This window comes from Leptonychotes weddellii, chromosome 10 (genome assembly GCF_054177405.1).
Source record: "Leptonychotes weddellii isolate Sample4059 chromosome 10, ASM5417740v2, whole genome shotgun sequence".
In the NCBI taxonomy this organism is placed as follows: Eukaryota; Metazoa; Chordata; class Mammalia; order Carnivora; family Phocidae; genus Leptonychotes; species Leptonychotes weddellii.
Genome location: NC_138378.1, coordinates 25,685,624 through 25,711,686, shown reverse-complemented (window position 1 = coordinate 25,711,686; position 26,063 = coordinate 25,685,624). Strand labels below are relative to the sequence as shown.

Genomic DNA, 26,063 nt, shown 5'->3' with positions numbered 1-26,063 from the left:
ACAGGTTATTATGAGGACCAAATGAACTAATGCATCTAACCTGAGACAGCGCCTGGCCCTATTATGATTAGCTATTGCTTGGGAATTGCCTTGGTGCCAGGCCTCAGGAACAGGACCAGCCATCGGCCTTTCAGGGACCCATTTTAGTGGAGGCCTGGAACACAAGAGCCTACAGCGATCAGCCTTGAGCCAGCACCTGCCTCCAGCCTGATCAGCTGAGCAGGGCCCCATCCTAGGCAGCAATGCTCCTCCATCTGCACGGCCCAGGGACTCATCCTGGGGTTTCGGAGTGCCTGCTCTCAACCTGAATGACGGGTCTTTCGTGGCATGCTTGAAATCCCTCCAAATCCACCCCCACCCCCAGGGCTTTATTCCTGTGTAAGCTCCGTGTAGCCCGAGGAGCCGTGCCCTCCCCACCATCACTTGCTGCCTGTGCAGCCTGACCACCCGGGCCTGTCATCCTCAGGTCCCAGGGAGACAGACGCCTGGCTGGTCCTCACGGGAGGCAGTGGGGTCTGGCAATATGAGACAGCCTGTCTCCTCCTGTGAGAAATGGTGGACTCTTCTTTGAGGTCCGACTGGAGTAACGACTGTAGAGCACCTGGCCCCCAGCAGGAACTGACTGACTCCATGAGCCCACCCTGTCCTCATCCCCAACCAGCAACGATGAATGTGTTCGATTTGGACGGGATGCAGTCCGCAGCCACTGGACCACCCAAACTGCTCGCTCCTAGCTGGGCGAGGGGGGCATGGAAGGGATGCACACCCTGCTGGAGACGTGTACCAGCGCCTTCCGGAAAACAATCTGGCCCTGTGTTTTCAGAGCCTCAGGTGTGTGCAGACCTCTGGACCCTAAGGTTCCACTTCCGGAAACCCAGCTTGACTGGTCATCTTATATATGAAAAGGACTTTATGAATACAGATGCTCGTTGAAGTATAATCTACATTACGAGGCAACAACCCACAAATCCAAAAAGAGAAGATTTAAGCAAATGATCCATCTTACTCAGTGATGTAGTACAGAGAAAATGAGAAGGCAGGTTATGGCAGAAGCACTTCCCGGGGTTAAGGAGAAATAAGCAGCCTACGATGTCCCGCGGCATATGGTATGAGCAGAACCATGTAACAAACAAAAACCTCCACGTATAGGAAATCTGTCAAGAGTACATGAAAACGTTGTACTTGTCGTGGGTGCATTTTCTCCTCCCCCTGCTTACTACTGAGGACACATCACGTTGTCATGCTTTACTTTGTAATGGGAAAACCAGCGTACTCTAAGGGACAAGAAAAGCTGGCAGCCCCAAAGAAAGGTCCCTGGAGGAGCAGTCCAAGAGACCAGACCCAGGCTCTTTTCTGGGCTCTTCCACACACATAGTGGACAGCGGAGAATTTTCCACAAGCTGTCAGGTGAGGTTAGACTGGCAGTTTCTTCCTCCAGCGCAAGGCGAGGAAGGGGCGCCCAGTGTCTGCGTATGGGGAGTAGAGTGGGGGTGAATTATAAAGGTGCTGGAAAAGTATTTGATCTGGAAGAAAATACTGGCTTTCTCAGCCTCAACCTTTTCCTCTGCTACTTCTGTTTCCCTGCCTGTGAAGTCCGCTCCATCAACAACAAAAAAATGCATTGGTGGGTTTAGTATCTCAGTTTCTGACTTGGCAAAATCAAATCACCAGAAGCACATCCTGGGATGACCCAGAAGCCACCTCAAACTCTGGCTTTACTCAGCATGTCTACAACCTTCTCCCTGTGCTTTCAAGACAAAGCAGAGCAACCAGCAGCCAGGGGGAGGGAGGGCTGGGGGTGGGAACCTCACCATCCGAGACACTCCAAGTCCTTGTGAAACAGGACAAGAAAAGCCCAGGAAACTGTAGGCTAATGTGTGATCTGCTTAGCTCACCTCCGGGACCAGTTATGACCTTTTCGACACTGCTTTCCTCCCTCCTTTGGCAGGACCCAAGCTGAGGATACCCTGCTCAAAGGGATGCCCATCAGCAGGAAGGTGGCCCACGGCAGCAGAAAAGCAGCGGTCAAGGAGGCTGAGATTCAGAAGCCAGAAGTCCCTTTTTACATAATAAACTAGCAGAACAGAGTGTGCCCGCAGAAGGTCAAACCAACAGCACAGCTCTCTGCAAGAGCTCCCAAGACACCAGTGTGTAATGACCGCTGTAATCACTGGGTCCCCTGCCAGCAAGCCAGGCTGACATTTCCCATAGGTTCCTCCACCCTCCCCCGGCTTTGGCACTGGGTCCCCTCCTCCCGGGAGGATGCCTCAGGATGGCCTACAGGTCTGGGTCTGCTTCTCTCTTGGGGGCAGGGACAAGGAAAGTAAGAGGGCTCTCTTTCAGGGAGAGGACCTCGGCTTCGGGTTCCTCTCCCGCCTCCCATTACAGAAGGCGCACCTGCCCTGGGGGGCCAATGGTGGCAGGTGCACGGGGAGCCAGGCTCCGCAGCTATGAGCAGGAATGGCTCGGAGCCCCTGGTTCTGGGTTAGATCGACAGCAGACCCTCCCAGGCACCTGCTGGGGCGGGAAATGGTGTAAGGGCCCAGCCCAGGAGTAGGGGCTGGGAGCCTCCGACTTCATCCTAGCAGACGTCACACCCCGGCTCCCTGGCTGCCCAGTGACCAGCTTGGACCAGGGCCCGCCTCGTCGCTTTCCAGTGGAATGCGTACCTCTGACCACAGAGCCCTGTGCGGAGGGCCGAGTCAGGCCGCTGAGCGCAATGACAAGTGGTGTGTGATTAACCGCCACATTCGCCTTCCTGATCGTCTCATTTGGTGAGGCTGACCGCCCCATTTTAACAAGGGGACGGGCCCAGAGAGACGGAGCGGCTCGGCCCACCCCACAGCGCTGCTGAGCACTGCCCGCAGTACTCTTAGCGCCGCCGGCCGGGGCTGCTGCCGCCTGCATCTGCCGCCGGCCCCGAGGGGGAGAGGGGCCAGTGATCTGGGAAGGCGTGTTGGCCAATCCTTCCCCTTCTTTCAGCTCTCGGACAAAGCTCCCTCAGCACGTCCGACCTTCCTTCTCTGTAATCATCATCACAGCAATCGCTCACCCAGCATCGAACGTTCCAAGGGCTTTGCAGGGAACCACCCATTAAGGCAACTTTCAGCTCTTCCCCGCTGCTTCCCCCTCACCGTGTCCCCACACGGAGCCGGCGTGTTACAGCTACGGCCTCTTCTCGCCCCTCCAACCCTATGAGGTAGGCACTAGGTCGCCCAGTTCCAGAGAAGCTCAGAGAAAAGGGCTGCACGGCCAAAGGGTGGGCGAGAGAAGGGTCTGGGCCTGGGTCAGTCTCACCCCACAGCTCCTGCTTTCTGCATCGAACTGTCCTGGGAAATCCCTTCCTGGAGAGACAAGAGCTTAAGTGGAGTTTAAAACCCACCTAATCCCTTCATTTATAAACACATTCGTTCAGAAAAGGGTTCAGGGAGGGCTTGGCTTAGGTACCTCTGCACAAGGCTGGTGTCTAGAGCACATCGGAGGATGTGGAGCCATCGGGCAGGGAGTAGCCTTCTAGCAAGTTCCTCTGCCAGCTAAGCAGCTGTCTGCCTGATCAAGGAGATAGGGGAACCAGAGTGCTCCCATGAACGCCACCAGCACTTTGGAGAAGGGAAGTAGGGGAAGGGGCGGGGAGCGAGGACGAAGGGGCGGGATGGACGGGCACCCCCGTCCACCTCCTCCCGGCCCCCCAGCCTGCAGACACGGAACATCTCGGGGAAGAGAAGGCTATCCTTTACTCTCCAAGTGCGGCCCTCCTACTTTGTTGATGTCAAAATGTCATTTTGAGACGAAACTAAATGGGAATGGTTTGTGGTCCCCCGTCTCCTACTCGGCCTCCTTCTTTCAAACTGTACCATCCTTCCAAATGTGTCAGTCTGGCAGCCGCAGGGTGTGAGAATCTCCCGGGAGCCGCCACGATGCTTCAGTCGAGCATCTTCACTCAAGTGCTCTATTGGGGAAACAGCACAAGGCTGTGGTGGACAGTCCTGGTTTCTAATTCCGCCTCTGCCGCTTACCGGCCGCTTATAGCAGCTGAGCCTCCTTTTTCTTGCTAGCAAGTGGGGATGCTGCTCTTTACCCTTTTAGGGGCTGCTGTGAGGATTCAAGTAAGCTGCCTACCCCAGCACCTGGTACTGAGCGGGACACTCCGTACGATCGATCACATTGTTCACCGTGTTACTGGGTCACTCTGGTTCTCAGACCGAACTGTACAACGTATCTAGAGATGAGGCTTAATTCAGGAACTTTCTGTCCTTATCTGCAGTATGGACGTGTAGGGTGAAGGCGGGGCGGGGGGGAGCTCTCCCAATACGCCCTCTGGAAGGCAGCCTCTGCCACACCATTGCTGTAATGCCTCAAGGACAGCCAGATGGTGGCAAAGGTATCCTCAGCCCCTGTCAACCTGCTCAGGCCTAAGGATGGATTTTTAAAGCCCACGAGCCCCGAAATCTGAAATACCACTTAGCTGTCTCCAAGGATCTATTTTCCGTGATACTGTACAAGAATGTCATAGCTACCCTGTGGAAAGGATGGGCCAGTACCCCAGGTGACCACTGGCACGTGTCAGGAGGGCTCCCATACCAGGTTTCAGGGTGACACAGAGCACCTGAGCTCATGCCACCTGCTGTGAAGGTAAGAAGCAACCGTAAGCATATGTGATGCATATACTCTCGACACTCAGCAAAATGAGAAAGTTCAATGACTCGTAAATGCTTAACTGGGATTCAAACCTCAAGTCCAGTGTTCTCCATCCCTCTCATCTATTCAACAGAAAAGGAAGTCATTGGGTTGGCATGCTCACAGACTAAAGCACAATATAAACTCAAATGGTGGTATTCCTAGGTGGGGAGCCAAGAACTCACTCTTAAAGTGAGTCCTCCCTGCACTCCTGCGTGGAGGTATTATTCCTGTAGTTAAGGCTACCTTTGACATGCCAGTCAGCGTGCAAGGCTTCGAAAGCGATGCTTCCTTTGCCCAAACAAAGGGGCATGAAGGAATGATCTCCATTTTACAGATGGGCAAACCAAGGCTCAGGTATTCACTGTCTGCGTATCACACTGTGGAGGCACAGGGGCTAGGCGATGTCAGGGTCACAGAGGGCAGGCCTCTCCTAAGCAGAATCAGTCTTCCTCGCTTGCTTAATATACCAAAGCAGCTGGCTTTTCATACGCAGATACCGACTGGCCAGGCCCGGGGTTCAGCGGCCCCAGTACTACTGTCTGTCCCCATCTGTCAGAGGGACAGAGGCCAGGGAGCCAAGCTTTCTGATACACCATTTATCGAAGGCTCTGCTAGCCCCAGGGGCTCAGACAGGGGCAAAGCTAGGGACCACGGTGCCACAAGAGCACCCGGGTCTACAGAAGGGAAAAGGGCACAGGAGTCCGAGCAGAGCACACCCAACAGGGGCTCCGCAGCAGCCACGATGCTCTCAAAGGCCAGGGGCGCCATTCGCGACGGTCTCTGAGCCCTGACCAGGAGGCCAAAAGAAGGCAGGAGTTTGGGAGCAGGTCCTGAACGCGGGGAGAACGTCATTCACGGAGTATCAGGTTACAGAGCGGCGGAGAGCTACTGCTCTGTCAAGGGCCTGGGCCTCGAGGTAGGAGATCTAAAACCGATACCCCAGCTCTCCTTCCCATTACTAGTCGAGGCCCCTGAGCCTCAGCTGTCTCAGCTGACAGGGTGGCCATGTCTGCTGTGCGGGGTGTGATGTCCAGCGACGGTATCCGTACGGGGCACGCTGAGGTATACAGGAAACGATTAGCATGCGGTGATGGCAGCTTTCGATCACACCCCAACCCTAAACCTCACCACCTCCCTGGCTGGCCCAGGCAAAAATTCCAGACCAGACGACTTGGCATCAAGCCAGCCTCCTTTCTGCTTTGGGCCTCAGCAAGCGCTGGTCTGGTTGTCACCTGCCCTGCCCCTCACCCTTCCAGACCCCCCTCCACGGGCCTTCTCCCAGGGGCCCCAGCCCCCACGCCCCAGCGAGCAGACCCCCACGAGCCATGCCGTGTGCCTCCCCCCAAGCCCAACTGCCTGAAGGACAGGACAGCCTGGGCTTCTCTTGAGCCTCTCAGGGCGCCAAGCCCACAAGTCAAATACTGGCTGATGGATGGGACCCGGGAGCTAGCACGTGGCAATAAAAGAATTAATTTATGAACTTCACGGAATCATTCAGCATGACAGGATCTTAACACAAAAATCTGGTTGTAACATCCCTGCCTATAGCTGAGTTCGCACTGAACAACGCAATGCCAGGTGGAGAGAGAGATGCTCACCCTCACCTCAGAAAACCGGGCTGCCTGTCCAAGCCGGGAGGTCATCCGGGCTCATTTCCTACCGGGCCACACCATGCCATCCCCCTCCCCCCCCCCCACCTGCAGAGCTAGGTGGGGGACAGGAGGCACACGGGGACGGGGACAAATGGCTTCCCGGACACGACACGGCCGACCCGCTACAGAACCAGGCAGCTCTGGGGCCAACGCCCGCTCTCTGGCCCTCCTTCCCTCGCCGCCTTTCAAAGGGCAAGAAAATAAGGCCTTCTGTTCAATCTGGAGAGGGAAGCCTGAAATCCAGGGGTGGCCAGCGGGAGCCAGTCTGGCTTCAGTGGGCACCCCCCCGCCCCCGTTCTGGGAAAGCCAGCCACAGGAAGATGCAAATGAGAACGGTGGCCTCGCGACCGGAAGCCTTGGCTCTGGCTTCACCTCTGTGGTCTTCCCCAGATCTTCAAGACCCACGCGGCCTCCCTCCAGGACCGACCCCAAAAAAACCTCTGATGCCCAACACTGCTCTGTAGCGGGCCAACAGCTAGAGAGGCGGTGGTGGCCTTCCTGCCAGGGCGGACTCCGCACCCCACATTCGAAGCCCACTGGTCGTGGAAATCGGAGGTGGAGGTGGGGGTGAGGGCTGCAGCAGGGTAGGCCCCCCCCCCCCGCCCCGAGAAACTGAACACCAGCTCTCGAGCAGCCAGGGGCCCACCCTTCGCCCACTTCTGCGTGTCTGGAGGAGGCCGCCCCATGCATTCTGAAAGGCAGACTGTCGCTCAGGCTGGAACAGCAGATGGCAACCAGAGGAACCTAGCCCCTACTAAGAGACACTGAAGTAAACTGCAGGAAAATGATGAAGGACCCCGCCTGGTGGTGGGGACCCTGGTTTCCAGTCTCATCTAGCTCTCTCCCTGCGCCACTGAGGGGCGCTTGGGACCAGGGCAGGGGTTCTCCATCTGGGGTCCTTCGAACTCCAAGGATGCATAGGGCCTGCAAGAGCCCGGAAGGCATATGAAGTATAGCACAGGGTGCATCAGTCGCGTGCCTTTTTCTGGAGGGACAGCCCTGACACTCAGCTTCTGAGGAATCTAAGAACCACGAGCACCTCGGCAGGCTCTTATCTATCAAGGCAAAGACTCTAACCAGAAAGCAACCTGGGAGGGCTCCACGGGGTTGCCTGGGGCACAGTGGAGCAGGACAAGCTGGGCGCAGGAGCCAGGCTGCAGCTGATGGCACTAGAGCCCTGCCTACCAGTGGGATGGGGGTGGGTGGGTGGGGGGTGGGGGTGGAGGGTCCCTCTCCTTACAGATTTTCAAGGCAAAGCTCAGACTCTTAAAGCAGACAAAGGCCATGGAGAGGAGACGGGCTCTACGCCGAGTCAACTGAGCTCGATCGGTGGCCCACTTACCATGGTGAGGACACCACGCTCTCTTGCAGCCACAGCTGATGGGCCGGCTGTACGGCGGGGCCTGGTTTACTGAGAGAAGGGGGGCGAGCTGCTGCAGACAGATGCCAGCCTTGTCTCTGCTGTGTCACAAAGCTGGGCCAGGGCAGTGAACGCGCCTACATAAAATGCGGCGGCCAGTTACCATGGAAGCTTGCAGCCTCTGAGACTTTGGTCATATTACAGCAGTGCTCATGTCCGTCGCCATTGCAGCCTTGCCTAACACTGTTTTAAACCTTTTGATTTCTCAAAGCGAGCTGCCCCAAATGCTCGTATTCAAAAGCTCGCCAAATGCACAAAAGGAAGAATTGCTGGGGCGCCTGGCTGGCTCCGTCAGTGGGGCGTGTGACTCCTGTTCTCTGGGTTGTGAACTCGAGCCCCATGGTGGGTGTAGGGATTGCTTAAAAATAAAATCTCTCAAAAACAACCCCCGAAACAAAGGAAGAATTGCTGGCAAGACCTCAGAGTCTGAGATCTGGAAGGCTCTCTGGTGACCAGCAATCCACAGGACTGCACCCCGAGTCATCCCACCAGGGTCTGAGGCCGTAGACCCATTTAAAGCCGGTCTCTCTGGCCTTGGGAAGTCATGTCTGGGGGCCCTCAGGGAGCTGGGAAGCACCTGCGCCGGTAAACAGGCACTGGCTGGCACTCCAGACAAACGAAGGGGGAACTTTTTGTCTGCAGAAGCAGCCCCGGTAATTGGCAGTCGGCTACAGGGACCCCCTAACTAATTCCCTTCCTCAACTTATTAAGTGGGGATGAAGCGAAAGCTGCCAACTGCCTCAACTGGTCCCTGAAGAGACCGAGGTTCAGCTGTGGCCGCTGTGATTAGCAGACAAAGGGCTCCAGGGAGAGGCTAGGCTCCTGGGAGAAGCCAGGCTCCTGGGAGAACCCTCCTCCCTGGCCCTTTGCCAAGGAGCATGCCTAAGGTGCCGTCACAGCTAAAGGGGAGCGGTTGCTCTTCCATATGGTGACCGGACAGTCTGTGGTTAGAAGAGGCAAGACTCAAACAAGGTCATGCCCAGAGCGGTCTGTGCAAAAGGGGACCGTATGGACTTCCGGTTACAGCAACCAGACCAAAGCCCGGTGTGCCCAGGGAACTCACGGGGGGGGCATTGCCAAGAGGCTTGGAGCTCTCTTAGGGAAAAGCAGAGCACTGCAGATTGTTAGTGCAACGAATGACGGGCCTGTAAGGATTTGGCAAAAACAGACTGCACGAAGGCAACGCACAGAGCTGCCCGTTCCTGAGCTCTCGCCGCGTGCGTGGAGTTGCACTGGGTACTTCCTATTTCTTGTGCATCTGGTCTTCACACCAGCTGATAGTGAACGTCAGTGTTAAATGAGCATCATTTAGGGGCGCGTGGGTGGCTCAGTTGGTTAAGCGACTGCCTTCGGCTCAGGTCATGATCCTGGAGTCCCTGGATCGAGTCCCGCATCGGGCTCCCTGCTCGGCAGGGGGTCTGCTTCTCCCTCTGACCCTCCCCCCTCTCCTGTGCTCTCTCTCAAATAAATAAATAAAAATCTTTAAAAAAAAAAAATGAGCATCATTTAGCAGGCAGGAAATGGGGACCCGGAGAAGTTAGGAGACTTGCCCAAGGTCACCCAGCTGGGCCGTGGGAGAGTTGCAATTTAAACCTAGATTTATCAACACGCCAGGTTCCGAAGCCAGTCTCCTACTGACACCAACAGGGAAATACAGGGCTCCCAATGGCCGTATCAGCTGCTGCCCTGTCTCCCTTCGCGTGCTCAGGAGGGCGCCTCTGCTGTCTCGCACCTTCTGAAGGCCAGCCCTGTTGGGTGTCGCATCTCTTCCCTCCTCCAGGGAGCTCTCCATTCTCTCCTCACCGTGACCTACTCATCGCCAGAAAGAACAGCCTTGTACACCACCATCACCCACCTCCACTTTTTCTTCCCCAGGGTGAAGGTCACCCTCCTTAGGCTGACATTCAAGGCTCTGGGCAACTTAGTGCCATTTCGCTCTCCCACTTCACCTCTGTGTGAGCCAACCCGAAGACCTGCTCTTGACACAAATTCTCAATGTTCTCACGCTGTGTCCCTTGCTTACAACACCCTTGCGTGCCTTTTCTTTAAGGGCTATCTTAAGTCACAGGTCCTACTTGTTGCCGTTACTGACTTCTTCAACCAAAAGCCAATGTTCCCTCCACTGAGCTCCTGGGAGCACCAAGCACGGTGCCACTTACAGACCTATCCTCAGAAGCCAATGGCAGAGGGCCCTGGAGCTAGCCCTTCCTGGCCATGTGGCCGGTGGGGCACATCACTTACTGTCTTTGGAGTGGGAAGGACATCCTACCCAGGACCCATGTGAGGATGTGACGAGATAAGAAACAGAGGGGGAGAGTATGAAGTCTGCACATGGCATGCGCTCAGTAAGTCAGAAGCTAACCGAGAGGAAGTGACCCTGCCCCTTGCCCTCATGCCTTAGGATGATAAAGGCTCCAGGCTGCCCCAGGCCTGTTCTACACAGAAACAAATAAAGTGACTGTAAGCCCGCCAGCAAACTGCAAAAGCTCCCAGTAAGCACTTGTAAATGAGTATAAAACATGGACCTACTCTCCAGGGAAGGAGATGTGGTGAATAGGTAGGGCCAGCTTCTACCCCACGCCCCACATGTAGTTCAAACCAAGATGTCCGAGGATGGCTGAAGGACTGACCTTGAAGCCCCCTTCCACTAGCTTGATGTCAAGTTCAGACCTTGGGGTAGCCCCTCAGCTCTTGCACTTTAAGTGCCTGAAGGCAACTGACCACAGAGCTCTCCGCACCTCTCCCCGTTTTCTCCTTCACCCAGAATAGAAAGTATTTCCCAATTCACAAATTAAAGTGGCCCTCAAAGTCAATTTTATAGCCAGCAATCATGGTCTCGATATTATATAATCATGAAAAAAACCCGGAGAGGGAGACGCGGGCGCTAGAAAGCTGCTCTTTGGCAGAACCACCAGCCTGCCCATGTGACAGGACACTGCACAGGTTTTCAGCTCGGGAAAGCAAAAGTAAATACAAAAAACAACAAAACGCTATGTTCTTGGGACATAATTATAGCAGAGTGCATATGCAAATAAAGACAGAGAAGAGCCAGACACACCAGTCACCTAATGAGAAGCTGATTACAAAGGAAAGAACAAAACACAGCAAGGCACAGTCATCAGATGAAGGCTGTGAAGGCAGCTCTGGGTCTAAGGCAGGCAGTTGGGGCTCATGAAGGTGTCCCAGGCTTAGTCCCAAATTTGGGATCCAGCGGCACCCCAAGAAGACCCAGATAATCACTTACCAAATACCTGTCTAAAGGAGAGAGGATGGGTTGATGGCCATACACCCAAGATACATCTGTGTACTTTCCACCCCCCCGGCCCCCCACAAAGCCCCTCTCCTGCAGGGTTCACAGTCTCGGAAATGGCTCTGCCCCCCAGCCCAGTGATTCGTGGAGCCACTCTGCCTTCATCTCCCTCATTCCGTCCACCTGCAGTCCTCCAGCAATCTCCAAATGTACTTTAAATTCACTCTGCCCCATCCCATGTACCATCCGCCCTAGCCTGGGAAACTCGACTTCCTAGCTGGGCCCCAGGTCCATGCTTGCCCTTTCCAATCCCGGCAGCAGAGCCAGAGTGCTCCTGTAAACACGGAACCCGACGGGGGAAGCTGATCTGAGACTTACCACCATCCCCAACGCCAGGCACGTCAGGCTCCTGCTTCTTCCTCCCAGTCTCTCCCACCTTGCCCCTACCCATTCACTGCCCAGCTGCCTGGCAGACACCTCATCCTTCAGGTCTCAGGTTCAATGGCACCTCCTCCTCCGGCCTTGGGGAGGGTCCCCTATTTTCTGTTTCCCCCATCCATACAGGCATGAAATTTAGTTTCCTCTTAGGACCAATCTCTCAAACTGAGGTCAAAGGGCCCGGAGCGTGGGGACCAGGTCTGAGCTGTCCCTGATGTACCGTAAGCACCTACCGGTTAGGCTACCAAAAAAATTAATGGGCCCCTCTGGCGTGTGTGTTTTATTGATGGGGGTGGTTGGGAAGCATCCTGAGAGACTACTTCACGCTCTGTCACCAGGGTGGCCAAGAACTAGTACGAAAAGACAACAGAACCCAAGAGCTATGGGGTGTCTCCTGCACGGCCAGCATCCTCAGGCTAGCTTTACATCCATTTTCCATTGAATCCACATGAAAATCCTATGGGGTAAATGTTAGTAGCAACCCATTTTATAAATGAGGACTCCAAGGCTCAGAGAGATGCCTAAGGTTTAGCTGGACTGAGGTCAGGGATTATCTTCGTCTCCATGGCCCAAGCTTCATTGAACAAGTGAAGATTTCTAGTCAGGATTCAAGCCATGTCCAAGACTCCACTTGGAGACCTGTGCATCCTGTTGCTTCCCCATTCCCTATGCCCAGCTGCCTCTCAAGTTCCCCTTTCTTGAAGGGTGAGCTCCCATCCTACAACAAGGACCTCACAGGGCCCTGTACTCCCCTGAGAGTACTCTGCTGGAGATCATCCCAAGATACTCACTGTTATTATGGCTCAGAAGTCTACTCTCCCAGGGCCAGGGAAGCCCATGGAGAAATTCAATTATTTTCTTTCTCTTCCCAAGAGCAGGTGGCTGCAGGACCTCACCTCATCCTAAGGACACATGCACCGCGGGGGAAACAAAGCAAGAATCAGGAGTCCCAACTCCTGGAAACTCATCCACTGTGGAACCCACAAACATGACCGGGCTGAGGGAGCAGGGAGAGAGGGGCTGAGAGTGGTCCTTTAGAGGTGCCCTGGTTTTCTAGACAAAAAAACCACAGCCCACAGAGAAGTGACTTGCCCAAAGTCCCGATGATAGGTAATTATGGAAGGCAGAGACAGGATTAGGACCCAGCAAGCCCCTCTTCCTAGCTCTTAAGCCTAGATCTAAGCTTTTTGAGGACCAAAGGTTAAGAGGTAAGGTATGCGGCTGTGTGTTTAATAGATGGTAACGTGGCAGAGTGTGCCTTTACCTTCTTTTGCCAGGGCAGCCCTCAACCCTGACCCTGTGTGTACCTCAGTGTCACCCAGACGGCTTGCTGAATACCCTCCCCTGGTTTCCGACTCCGCAGGACTAAAGTGGGGCCAGAGAGATGCATTCTGACAAGTTCCCAGGTGATGCTGCCAGTCTGGGGACCACACTCTGAGACGGTCTGTCCCTGACACTGTGTGTGTTGGGGGATGGGAGCTAGTGAGGAGGAGCAGGGAGGAGTATGGTGATAGCTTGTCAACATCTTCAAGTTCACAGGATAGAATCTTGATCTATTAAGCAGGAAACTTCTTACTCGTGACATCCTCCGTTCCTCCCACTGATAGAAAGGAAGCAGTCTTTTGAACTCTGGTTCAACTTTGCCCAGGCCACATAATCAGGCTGCAGATCCTGAAGACTCACATCTGGGTCTGCCCATGGCACCACGAGCTTAGCCCCAACTCAGTGACACTCTATGAGTAGGTGGGAAGCCACAGTTCCAAAACAGCTGTCCCACAGCCACAGGACTCCAAACAAAACACTGCGCTGGAGTGATGGGCTCTGGCGTGTATATAACTATGGCTCTTGGTGTTACACCTGCTTGGTGCCTCTGCCCTGAGCATCTGAGGGCAGGGCAGGGAGGGGTCACCTGGATCACATAGGCGGTGACATCTGGATTTCAGTTTAGGCAACTGGCCTAAACTCCCAAATAACTCCTTCTAGAAGGTAAGAGTCACTGTGTTGTTTGGGGTGTGGTATACTCACACTCATTTCTGCTGCCCCATGCAAACCACTCATCAAATCCAAGTATGCAATCTGGTTACTAACAACAAATGAGTCTTTACTTGTGACTTCCAGTTTTCCTTATGTCTGTAAAAGGGTGGGCTGGGCTGGTAAGGCCCATGCACTCTGCCAAGATCTGACGGCACTGTGCTTCCAAGCCCATGCCTCAGACGTGCCCCAGACCAGAGCCTTCTGGAAGGAAAGACATGTCTTGGACATGTCTGAAAAAAGCAGAAAGGCAAAAAACAAAAGGGTGCTGTCCACGATATGTAAGGGTTTCCTTTTTCTAAATGGATGGAAGTAAATGCAGAATGAGTCAACTGGCTCACACCATCTCTGTGACTTTCCCATTGGAACAGCTGCCAAAGCTAAAATCCAACACCATATACCAAAGCCGACCTGCCTTCCACCATTGCTACGGTACCAGGCCTTGGAATGACAAGGAGTCAAGGTTCCCCTCCATGAGATTACTGCCCAGGCCCCATACCCGGCTCCTTTTTCCAGCCTGGAAAAACCAGAAGCATTTTCATCTTCCTCACCATGCCCTGTGGTGTGGCTGGGTGGCTCAAATCCATCTCCCCGCACCGAGTCCCTAGATATTGTTTTCTTTTACAAAGACATAACACACAGAAATCTGACCTGTATATGATGCAGGCTGAGTTATAGCTTTCCCCTGGCACCTCTAACTGGAAGTGAAATTCCTTTAAAGTTGGGAAATTCATTGCAGTATGTTATGCTATTGATTTATTTTAAACTTGGCTGGCAGTTTTAAGGCCTGCCATGCTTCTGCATCCTAGAGATGCGGGAAGAGGTCTCCATTTCCTTTGGTTCTGTAATACCACCGAGGACTCACTAGTGGCAACAAAAGGGGGGGCTGGGAGCTTATGCCGCTGCCCTAGTTTACCAAGACGGAACCCTGGGCTGTCTCCCCAGGTCCTGGGTCTAGAAGGCATCTCTGGTTCGGATTTCACGACTACAGCGGTACCCTCTCCCCTGGAGAGCTGGGTCCTGTACCCAACAAAGCCTCAGGGCGCGAAAGGCGAGTTTCTGGCGAGCCCTGAGCTGTGACCTGCTATCACCTGGTTTACAAGGTGCCACTAAACCGACCTTCAAGAACCAGCCCAAGGTGCTCCTTCCTCCCGGAAGCTTTCCCTCTGCTCCCTCCAGGCTTCCTGTATCTCTCCTGGGCCACAGCTACTACAATTAAGTCTCCATGTCATCTCCCTGTTGCTGCATGGTAAACGACTAGAGGACAACACTGGGAGGGGGCGGTTCTAGCCTGTCACCACCACCCCCAGGCAAGTGCCTGCCACATATCAGGAGGGCTCTTGCTCACCAAATGCGACTTGGTCCCAGCATCTTTCCACACAGGGCTGCGGGCAGCCACATCAATGATGGGCACCAATGACGAAGTCCCCCGCTTTAGTCAAGATTTCATAAATGAACTGGGAGATCTGTCAGGGAGAAACCTGGCCACCACTGCTATTTTGCTTTGGGTCCTCAGTCTCAAAGGCCCGGGCTATGTTCACTGGGAAGGGGCTTCTGCCAGGATCCCTGGTGGAGGGAACAGAGACAGCAGGCTGCCTTTGGGTCACATTGGAGCCCTTTCCTCAGCCTGGTGCCTGTTGGCACTCCCTCAGTGCCCGCGCTTTCCCGACGGCCATCACATGGAGCGGGCTTCTGGTCTCCCACCTTCCAACCTTTGGGTAACTTAGACTTCTGCCTGCTGTGGCCCGCCCCCGGTTATGTGGGAGCCTCACTAACGCAGCCTCGCCTCACCTGCCCACGTGTGAGGCTGTATCAGGGTGACCCAAGGGGAACCCGCACACAGGTGACCTCACCTGGAGGCGTGGACGGTGGCCCCGCTCTGGCATGCCTGTGCCCAGGTCAGTCGTCAGACTCAGAGATGCCCACGGGCAGCACCGTACACGAATACCTAAGGGGCCACCTGTGTGGTGCTCCTCAGAGGGGGAGTCCACCATCCGCCTGAAAATATAAACCCATCAAAAGCTGCTTTTAAAGAGGCTGCAGGAAGCAGAAGGGAACAGTGAAATTTCCGGGCAGATACCTTGTTTGAAATCCCGGCTCTCAAAACTTAGTAAGGGGATCCTCCGCTTCCTCATCTGCAGCAGGCTGGCGGGTGGCAGTCATGCAGATGCTATGTGGTAACTGCACACGTGGTGTCAACTATTAAAAAGTGTGGGGGCGCCTGGGTGGCTCAGTCGTTAAGCGTCTGCCTTCGGCTCGGGTCATGATCCCGGGGTCCTGGGATCGAGCCCCACATTGGGCTCCCTGCTCAGCGGGAAGCCTGCTTCTCCCTCTTCCACTCCCCCTGCTTGTGTTCCCTCTCTCGCTGTGTCTCTCTCTGTCAAATAAATAAATAAAATCTTAAAAAAAAAAAAAAAAGTGTGGAAAGTATTTCATTCAGAGCTGAAGAGAGAGGACAAGGCCTCTGCTCAGCACAAGTCAGGGGCCCCTCAAAGCAGGTTTTTACACCCAGGAGCTGTTATTGTTGGTAGAAGTGTTTGTGTCCCGGGGCGGGGGGGAGGAGAGGAAATAGGACTTGGAAGGACCCCAACCATCAGGCAGCCTTGCTTACAGCTGCATGATTACAAAAGCGATTTTGCTTTGCCCAAAGGGATGCCGTCTGGGCTAGGAGGAGCCAAGGATGCCAGGGAATAGGAGAATGTGAACCACAACAGCCCTGGGGCAGGCCTGTCCCCTCACGGATGCTTTGATGTCCTGCAGAGCTTCAAGAGACAGACTGTCCCTGGGGGCCACCCGCCCCATTACATAACCCCAGCTCAGCTTCCTCCCGAGGGTACAGCCAGAGCTGTCAGGGGAGGGCAAAGGCAAGAGCAAAAGCTGGCCCCCAGGGAGATGCCTGGCCTTCTTGACCTGGGGGAGCCCCGAGAAAACACGAGGAGACAGACCAGGCCCCACGGTCTCCCTGGATGCTGGTACCTCCGGCCACCAGGTCCTCAGAGTGAAGACACAGCTAATTTCCCAGCGAGAAGAGAAGCAAACCTTCTGGATCCTCATGCACAACCCCTCCGCTCTTAGCCCTAAGGAGTGCTAGGGTGACGGGGAAGGCCAGGCTGAGACATCCATTTTATAGACAGGGATTCAAAAGAGGCTCAGAGACTGCAGATCTGCTTGCATCCAAGGATTGATAATCACCAGCTAAATACATTCCCCTCCCAAAGATCTTTCAACTTTAAATAAAACCCCTATCCCGTAAGGATCTAATCATCCGCTTCAGGGCGAGGACGGCATTTCCCTCCTTCCATCCTCTTTGGAAGGTTCAAGATTCCACCAGAGACTAACTGGGATGAGCCTCTGGGGTGTAGGAATCAAACCAACTCTGGTCCCTTCGGCGGTTAAGGCTTCATGGAGAAGGTGTCCTTGCTCATCCCCTCCCCCCGCCCCGTTGGGCTACCTAGCTGTTCAGCACGCTGTACTTTTCGGGGTACAAGAAACTCCCAACTAGAAGGCTACTAATGGCCATGCGCCTCGTGCTCACGTTACTCATCTCACACTCCACTCAGCGCGCAACTATTTGTTGAATTCCGTTATAAAAACATGATTGCTAGATGTTTCAATGAGGCATTACCCCATATCAGTGGACACCAGGGACTCAGACATGGGTTCAAATCTAGGCTTTGCTCCTTATCAGCTGTGACCTTTGGGAAGTTGAAATAATGGTCAAAAAGCACTTGGCCCCAGGGATGCAGTGATTATCAACATCTCTGGCCATCTTCAGCACTGTCGCTCTCCTTCAAAACCTAACCCCTCAGCCCCCTCCCCCACACAAGGCGAGGCTCCAGGTGGGGGGGTCTCACCCCAGAAGCTCCGTTTAGTGTGGCCACCTCCCACAGGGTCCTGAGTGAAGGGCATGTGTTATGTGCTCCTGGATTTGTTCAGGTCTGTCCTCATGGCTGGACAAGGAAGTCACACTCAACCGAGAGGGGACCTGAATACCTACCTATTTGTCCCAAGCTCCCAACTTCTCACGGAAAACCCGTTTCTAGTTTACCCTCCGGGGATTGTTTTGAAAACTTTGCTGTTTAAAATGAACCACATTAAGAATTTCTTTTCCATTTTTTAGTTTCCAGTATCACTTTTAACTCGACACCTATAATGTGACACAATTGGGGTATAATTCTGCCAAAAAGTAAAGAAGTGTTCTGAATTGGTTTCTACAGCTTCAATGTGAGCCAACATGCTGTTGCCTGTTAGATGAGCTGAAGCTTGTGAATCCCCAGGAGACCATCAGGGGTCCAAATAGTGGGCTGGGGACCTCCACCTCAAATCTCATAAAAACAAGAAGAATCTGAAGCCCAGGTCAAGGGGTCAACTCAGGTCCTCTAGCATATGAGCCCAGAGCCACATCTTTGGACCTCACGCCAAGAATAAATATATCCTTTATTACCTCAACAATAGGCTGGATTTTTTTCCCCTCTGATGTTAGGCAGCTACCAAGATCACATATGGAACAAAGAATTATTTTCTACGACCCTTCAGGCCACACCAACATCTAGATTTCCTTCAGCTGGCCTGAGCTGCCTGCTCCAAATAAATGTCATTCAAGGACCCTGACTATCAAAGGCCCTAGTAACCGAGGCTCGTCTATGAGACAGCAAACTTGGCCATGAATGCAGACTCCCTCCCGGCAACGGAGGTGGGCGGTGGCACCTAGAACAGCAGTTTAGCTTACCCACTTTGGGTAAGGTCTGTGGCTGGCTGGGAGGAAACACTAGGAATTATTAAACATCTTTAAAAAAATGACAAATAAGGGAGAGACAGAATCCGCCATTGAGTAATCTTTAAAAATAGGTAAGTTTTCTGGAACAAGCAATTGGCCACAGTTGCCTGGAGTCCAGCTTTGTTTAAAAAAAAAAAAAAAAAAGCTATGTGGTAAATCCACTGAAGCAAGGCTACTAAAGACCACTGTCTTCAGAGACAAAGAGAGGACAATACTTTCACCTCAAGCCAAAGTGTGTATCTAAAATTTAGCGTTTCGGGGCACCTGGGTGGCTCAGTCGTAAGCGTCTGCCTTTGGCTCAGGTCATGATCCCAGGGTCCTGGGATCGAGCCCTACATCGGGCTCCCTGCTCAGCGGGAAGCCTGCTTCTCCCTCTCCCACTCCCCCTGCTTGTGTTCCTCTCTTGCTGTCACTCTCTGTCAAATAAATAAAATCTTAAAAAATAAATAAATAAAATAAAATTTAGCGTTTCATTTAGGCAGGTCATACAAGGCACTTTTATAACCTCCTGTGATTCCAACAACCTCAATAAGATAAACAGGATCTACCCCCCTTTAATGGATGATAAAACCCAGAGAGATAATGTAACTTGCCTGAGGTCACATGGCCAGTAAGCCCCAAACATGGAACCACTCAGTCCTGGACAGCTCAGTAGGCAACACTCCTTCCAGAGGAATCCCATGTTTCCCACCCAAAGTGCATTTGTTCACTGTTGCAAAAAAACTAAAACCAGTGAGCCCTGATTTGAACACTACTCTGAAATCTACAATCCCAGATTACGGAGACCTTTCTGCATCATGCCAAGCTAGGGACAGAGTGTTGCCTATATGCAGCTGGAGTATGAGTCACAATAACAGGTCTAATGGGAACGCTGACAAGGAGTAAGGACACACAAGTTCTGTCCCTTCATTTGGGACCTTGAATAACTCCTTCTTTCTAGATCTCCAGCTGCCCCCTACTTCAGCAGCTCCCCTTCACAGAAAATTCCTCAGGAAGAGTCATCTATACCACTGGTTCTCGGAAGTGTAGTCTAGAGTGAGGGACTCCATGAAGCCAACCCTGTTCGTAGTAACACTAAGACATGTTTGCCTTTCTCACATCCTCTCTTAGGTGTACAATGGAGTTTTCCAGAGGTCACACGCTGAGTGACAATGGCACCAGGTTAAAATCAGAAACAAATAAGAGAACCCAGCTATTAAGGCAGATAATAAAAAGATTTGCAAGAATATAAAACAATACCACTCTACTCACTAAATTTGTTTGAAAAGAACATTTAAAACATTTCTCGGTTTTAATTTTTAATATTACCAGTATCCAAAGATATAACCCCAAACAAAAGCTTTTTAGAGTCCTCAATTTCGCAAGTGTAACTGGGCTTTTAAACCAAAAACCTGGAGAATCACTGGTCAACTCTCACTGCCTCAATTTTCTTCCCTTTCATTCCCTCTCAAACCTGCTGTGGTTTGAGGGGTTCTCTTCATTACGTGCCACCAAAATTGCTCGTGAGTGCCACTGACTTTGGCTAAAGCCAAAGGTCAATCCTCAGTCCCCATCTCCCTCAACCCACCAGCACATGGGCCACGGCCAATTACTTCCTCCTCACCGTGTCTTCACCTGCTTCCAGGACACCATATCCCAGGTCTCCTATCTCGCCGGCTCCTTTCCTTCTCCCCAACCTCACTGTGGGATGGCCCAGAGCCCAGTCATTCTTTGAACTCTCTATCCCCCCCTCTGGTGCCTTGGCCATCTCTAAATTTCTATCTCTAGACCAGATCTCTCCCCTGAACTCCAGACTCCCAACTACCCACTCCACCTCTGTACTTGGATTTTAAATAGGCATTGCAAACTTACACACGGCAGCAAAGCCTAACCTTCTCCAGCCCAACCTGTTCCTCTCCATGTCCCTCCCGTCTCACTTGGTGGCAACTCTATCCTTCCAAGGGCTTCCAAGGCCAAAACCTCCAAGCCCTCTTTGATTCCTTTCTGTCATACCTTACATTCAATCCAGCACGAAATGGTTGGCTGACTTCAAAATTCACCCCAAATCTACTATCCCCTCCTGGCTCCATTGTTCAAAGCCACCATTCTCTCTCACCTGGCTTGTCATAGTAGCCTCCCATCTTTTCCCCTCCCTTGTTCCCCTAGAGTTTACTTTTATCACAGCAGCCACAACGATCCTTTCAAAAGATCAGCTATCCCACAGCTGAACGAACACGCATTCAGGACTTTCCATCCTACCCAGGCCCAAACCCCCAAATCCTTACAGTGGCCTACAGGCCTACTCTAGTTGACTCCTAGTTACCTTTCTTGCTTCTTTTCTTACTACACTCCCCTCCCAGCTCTCTAACCAGCTTTCAAGCCTTTATACTGGCTGTTCCCTCTGTCTGGGATGCTCTTTTTCCAGAAATCCTCATGACTCACTCAACTCCTAGCCTTTACTCAAAAGGTCACTGTCTCAAGAGACCCACCCTGATCTCTTCCATTTAAAAGTACACCTCCACCCTCCACCTCCCAGCATTCTGATCTCCCTTGTCCTGCTCTAAGGCCCCCAGAGCACTTGGCATTTTCAAACATACTATGTTTATTGTCTATCTCCCCACCAGGATGTAAGCGCTACAACTGCAAGAATTGTTGTCTATTTTATCCACTAAAATATCTTCTGTAACTAAAATAATCCCTGGCAAATAGTGTGTCAATATGTTGACTAAGTGAAATTAGCTTCTCTATCTATAAAACTTAAGTGGGGAGCAGGGGTAGTTTGGACAATAGCTCTTTCCAACTCAAGCCTCTGATTCCTTAACCAGCCAGACACAGCTCATTGACACTGCAAATGATTTGAAGCTTTTGGCACTACAAGGGTCAGCTCCTGGTTACACAGACCTGGGCCCAGGCCCACAAATCTAAATGCCCGGGCCGGGACACTAGGCTAGGGTACGGATCAAATAGGCACCAGCTGACCAAGTATTGTTGTCACTAGTGGTCAGGGCCTGGGACACTCAGCAGGGCTATGTGCCTCATCTTCTCTTATGGCAACGTCACCTATTTCTCCTACCTGGGAATCACCCTTCTTTTAGCTAGAACTTTGCCCTGCAAACCAGGACAAATCCCAACGGTGGCTGTCCAAATGGAGACCTGATCTCAATTAGTTTTGACAACCCCACAATCCTAACCCAAATTCAGGTCTATCCCAATGACAACCTTCATCCTACCCCAGGACAAAACTTGAATTCTAAGAGGCTTTTTTTTTTTTTTAAGGTTTATTTTAGAGAGAGAGTGTGCGTGCACGTTTATGGGGGGGGGGAGGGGCAGAGGGAGAGAATCTCAGGCAGACTCCACGATGAGCGGATCTCCCAGAGATCACAAACTGAGCTGAAACCAAGAGTCAGGTGCTTAACCGACTGTGCCACTCAGGCGTCCCTCTAAGAGGTTTTTTAAAAGTGGAAGCGATAAGTTGGAGATGAGAAGTGGTGGCATGAAATATGACTAAAATGTGGTCTAGCCAACCCTTTCTGGGCTCTAACACGGCACTACCCCAAACCGAGCTCTGGAGAACACTCTCACTCAGTGGGCAGCAGGGCAAACTGGCCTGCCATCTGCCAAAGTGCTCAATGTTTCTGGGAAGCAAGAATTAAACCTAGTGGCTCGCTCCCGAAGTAAGTTCACTGAGAACACTACAGATGTGACCAGGCTCCGCTCAGCACTCACTGAGAGCAAACAGCACTCCGAGGGCGATGGGGGGAAAGGAAGGGACCAAGAACCCACCCAGGCGACCGACGGCTCTGTGCCCAGGGTGACCCCTGGGATTAGCACCACCCCTCATCACCTCATCTCAAGGCTTCAGCAAATATAAGAATAGCTTATTTCCAGCTTGCCAGATTAAGAAAAAAGGTAGGATGGGGGGAGGGTCATGAGGAAAATACACCTGCACTTAAATTAGAAGGACAGTGGATAAATGACCTAACCCCTTGCAGGGTGGCAAAGGGGAAACCAATTGCTACATACCCACCTGGCATATATGGGAGGAGTCAATGTTCTTGTCCCTTCTCACAAAGCTAGGCTGCCTTACTTGAAAACAAGTCAAATCTGACCAATACACCAGCCAGCCTTTGTATCTATTGCCATCAATCTCTCCCAATGTATTGCTTTCTTCTGCTTCCACATCTGGCCGGCTGTCTTGCTAACTGCCTGCCTTGATGATGATCCAGGCACTCCTCCATCCTCAGTGCTACTTAATTTCCGGTTCAACAACATCGCCTTACTAGCACTGGGAATAAAATCATTGGTCCAGCTGCTCTCTCAGGCTCCAGTTCAACTCCGTTCGCATGTACCGGAAGTCCTTAACGCTGCACCCTTCTGCTCTGGTATGCATGTGGCTCCCAAATGCCTCCTAAGGTCAAATTCCAGGGTCCCCGTTTCACCTTATTTCTGATCTTATGTCCCTTGCTCACACCCCAGACTCTGGTCCATCTCAACGACCACTGCCCTGCCCGGTACACACTTTTGGATTTTCCACCTCAGCTCTGCCTAACTCTCCTGACAGGTCACTGTCTGATTACCAAAGGTCTGCTCTCTTCACTACCCCAAACTGGCAGAGGCGCTCAAGTGTGCTAGGCTCCCTCCAGCTTCAGGTCCTTTGCAGAGGTTACTCCTTTTACCTGGAATGCTCCCCCCAATTCCCTACTCCTGCCTCAGGGCACCATCACCTAAAAGGCTAATTTCCCTTAACATCATTTCTCATTTGTCGTAAAGCACCTATGACAAATAACGATCAATGTTTCTCTCCCCGACTAATTCAACTAAGTTGCAGAATTCATGAGGATGGGGGAGCCATTTTCTGAATTTGCTCACCGCTGTTACCCCAGAGCCTAGCACAACACTTGACAAATGAAAGCCCACAATCAATCTCTTAAATAAGCAAAGACTTCCATATAAGAATATTCACTCACGCATTATTTACACTATCTAAAATGAAGGAAACCCCTCAGATATCTAAAATAGGAAAATGCTTACATTGTACATATAATGGGACATCGATTATTGAAAACCGAACTTCCAAAGTATCACATGGGGAGATGCTCAGATGAGTATTCAAAGAGCAGGAAACAAAACTGTACCTAAATATAGCACGGTCTCAACTGTGCAGAATTGGACATGTGAATAGGAAGGATACAATTATGGATAATGTTTATTCTCTGAAAAAAATTGTCCATTATCTCTTTTGCACATTTTCTCCAGTAAGCATTTATTAATTGACGAGAAAAAGTATTTCTAAAACACATGAGACTCTGCTCAAATGCGATGTCCCCTCAGAGAACTTTCCTATACTTTTCAGCTCTCACTCCCCCAAAGCTCTCCTCCTCAAGACTCAGGCGGGTCCTCTCACAATAAGCACTCGGTTGTCTTCAACCCTCCATCGCCCCCCAGCTCCATGGGGCCTGCTGTAGGGCCCGAGATGAAGAATCCAGTCCAGGAAGTGTGCATGCAGAACAAAAAGAGTACACTCACCTAGTTTAAAAACACTCAAGATGCTTTGCCCTGAATTTTAAGCAGCACATGTGACCTGGTCCATTCTGGTTTCAAGTTCAAAGGCATCAGGCCGGTCCTGTGGGTTAGCAGCTAACATATCTTTCAAGAGCTGCTTGATCCCCTCAGACATGGAAGTCCTGCGTTTCTGGGGGATATGCAACTCCATCTTTGGGTTTTCTAGCAGCGCCTCACCAACAGGGACGATTTCGGTCCCCTGTTTGATATAGGTCCCCAGGAGCTCCTTCTTGGTCTCAGAGTCAATAAAAGTGATTCTTTCTATCATTGCCCAGATGATAATGCCCAGGGCAAAGATGTCGGCCTTGGCTGTGTAGTGTCCCTCCCAGACTTCGGGGGCCATGTAGAAGTCTGAGCCGCAGGCTGAGGACAGCCAGTATTTATTCACATTCACATTTTTGTTGTCTTGATGGCCCTCTTTTCCTCGGGGGGCTAACCCCGCACAGACCTTGCTTAGTCCAAAGTCTGCCACCTTGAGGATGGGGGTGCCAGACCGCTCGGTGATGAGGATGTTGTCTGGCTTTAGGTCCCTGTGCACGATGTGGTTTTTGTGCAGGAAGGCAATGGCGCTTGTGAGCTGTAGCATGAAGCTTTTGTTGGTGGCTGGGTCCGGCCTCCGGGACAGGACGTACTGATTCAGGTCTCCACCTTCACAGAACTCCATGACAAACCAGAGATAGCAGGGCTCCTCGGCATAACCCAGGATCCTTTCTCCTAAATCGAAGGAAGACCGGAAAGAGCTTGAGTGCCACGGACACATCCACACCTCTCAGACGACACGCATGCAGCACAGCGGACTTACGATGGGACAGTGGTGACCAGGCTCCCATCCGAGAGGACCAGCAAACCCCGCACGGAGCCAACACTGCACCAAGCAGGCCCAGCTCTACTCACATGGGATGAGTCAAGGGCTAACAAGCTAAGGGATGACACAGGCTGCGGACACTGGGGTCAAGCACCTGGCTTTGGAATTACCCGGTGCCTGCTGACCGGTTCAATGAATAACCAGGAGGCAACTGCACTTAGCTCACCTTTCCAAGTCTCTGCTTCTGCCGCCACACCTGTACACAGCCATACGTCACTCACTCACAGAATACCTACACTGGCCTCTGACCTTCAAGCTGGTATTCACCCTCCCCCCACCCCGGGGGGGGGGGGTAGGACGGAAATAGCCCCATCTTAAAAGGTGAAGAACCTGAGGCTCCCAGAGACTTAGAGTCCAGGGACTCCAATCCATGTGACTGGGAAGCCACTGTGTTTCATTCCAGTGCCTCCGGATCACACCCCCCATGGCTCGCAGGGCTGCTGATGAGACAAGGTCAAGGGGGCAAGAAGGCCGTAAAAATGTCTGTTAATCCTTATCAGGCAAAGGACCTCTCCTCCCCGCTCTCCTAACTTGCAGGACTCTTGTGGATGCGCCTAGAACACGGCACTACAGTTTCATTTGAGAGGCATATTCCAGTGTTTGCTGCTCGCCCACCGTATCTGCCTAGCACAAGTTAGGTCTGTAACAGGCCCCTCTCTCTACAAAGCTTAGTTTCAAGGAGATAACAGGTAAGTATATAAGACAGCAAGCATCTTAAGTATCTGCATTGAGGTCAACTTTTACAACGAGCAGTGACGGGTGGGTAGGAGTTGCCAGATCTGGGAGTCAGAAGGCGCAGGACCTGGGTTCCACCTACAGGACAGGCAGTAGATCAGTGGGGAGAAGCAAGAAGAGAATTCTAGGCTGAGAGACAGGATGGATAATGGGACATGTGAGAGGTGTAAACAGGAAGTCTGGTGGGAACAGGAGTCCAAAGCAGACACAGAAGTTAGAATCAAGTCGTGTTGGCTTGACACTCCAACTCTGCCTTTCAAGAAGTCTTTCCTTTTGTTGAACCAATAGAAACTCCAGGAGAGCTGGTGATCGGCATCTCCAAACAAATCCCAATGTTCTTTATAAAGCAATTAATGGCACACGGAGTCCTTCTGTGGAAGTTATTTGAGGACTATAACTGCCCCCAAAGTCTAAATAGGCAGAAGTCTTATCTTGCTGAGGAAAAGGCGGGGCCTGCCGTGGGTGGTCATATGGATCATTCAAGACTGAGCGTGAAGACCAGTCCTCTCATCCCTAGTACGGGGTCTCCATTCCACCAGGAAAACAAGAGCTACATCTCTTTACATAGCCTCTGCCAAAGCTGAGTCTACAGAAGCCACTGCTTTGGGAGTTCTAGGTTGAGGCAGGATGAAGAGAGATGGACAAGGCAAAAGCTCTGGGTTTTTGACCATGAT

At 52.2% G+C, this 26,063-nt stretch overlaps 1 protein-coding gene across 2 annotated transcripts in view; it reads right to left on the bottom strand.

Moving 5' to 3' along the window:
- STK35 (serine/threonine kinase 35) overlaps window positions 1-26,063 on the bottom strand; it is a 42,987-nt gene that overhangs the window by 5,456 nt on the left and 11,468 nt on the right. For both annotated transcript variants that reach the window (XR_004075317.2, XM_006732288.3), the window contains exon 3: window positions 23,754-24,503. Coding sequence is in view for 1 of the 2 variants with exons in the window: in XM_006732288.3 (XP_006732351.1) it covers window positions 23,791-24,503 (713 nt within the window). In the remaining variant the exon portion in view is untranslated. The remainder of the gene's footprint in view (window positions 1-23,753; window positions 24,504-26,063) is intronic.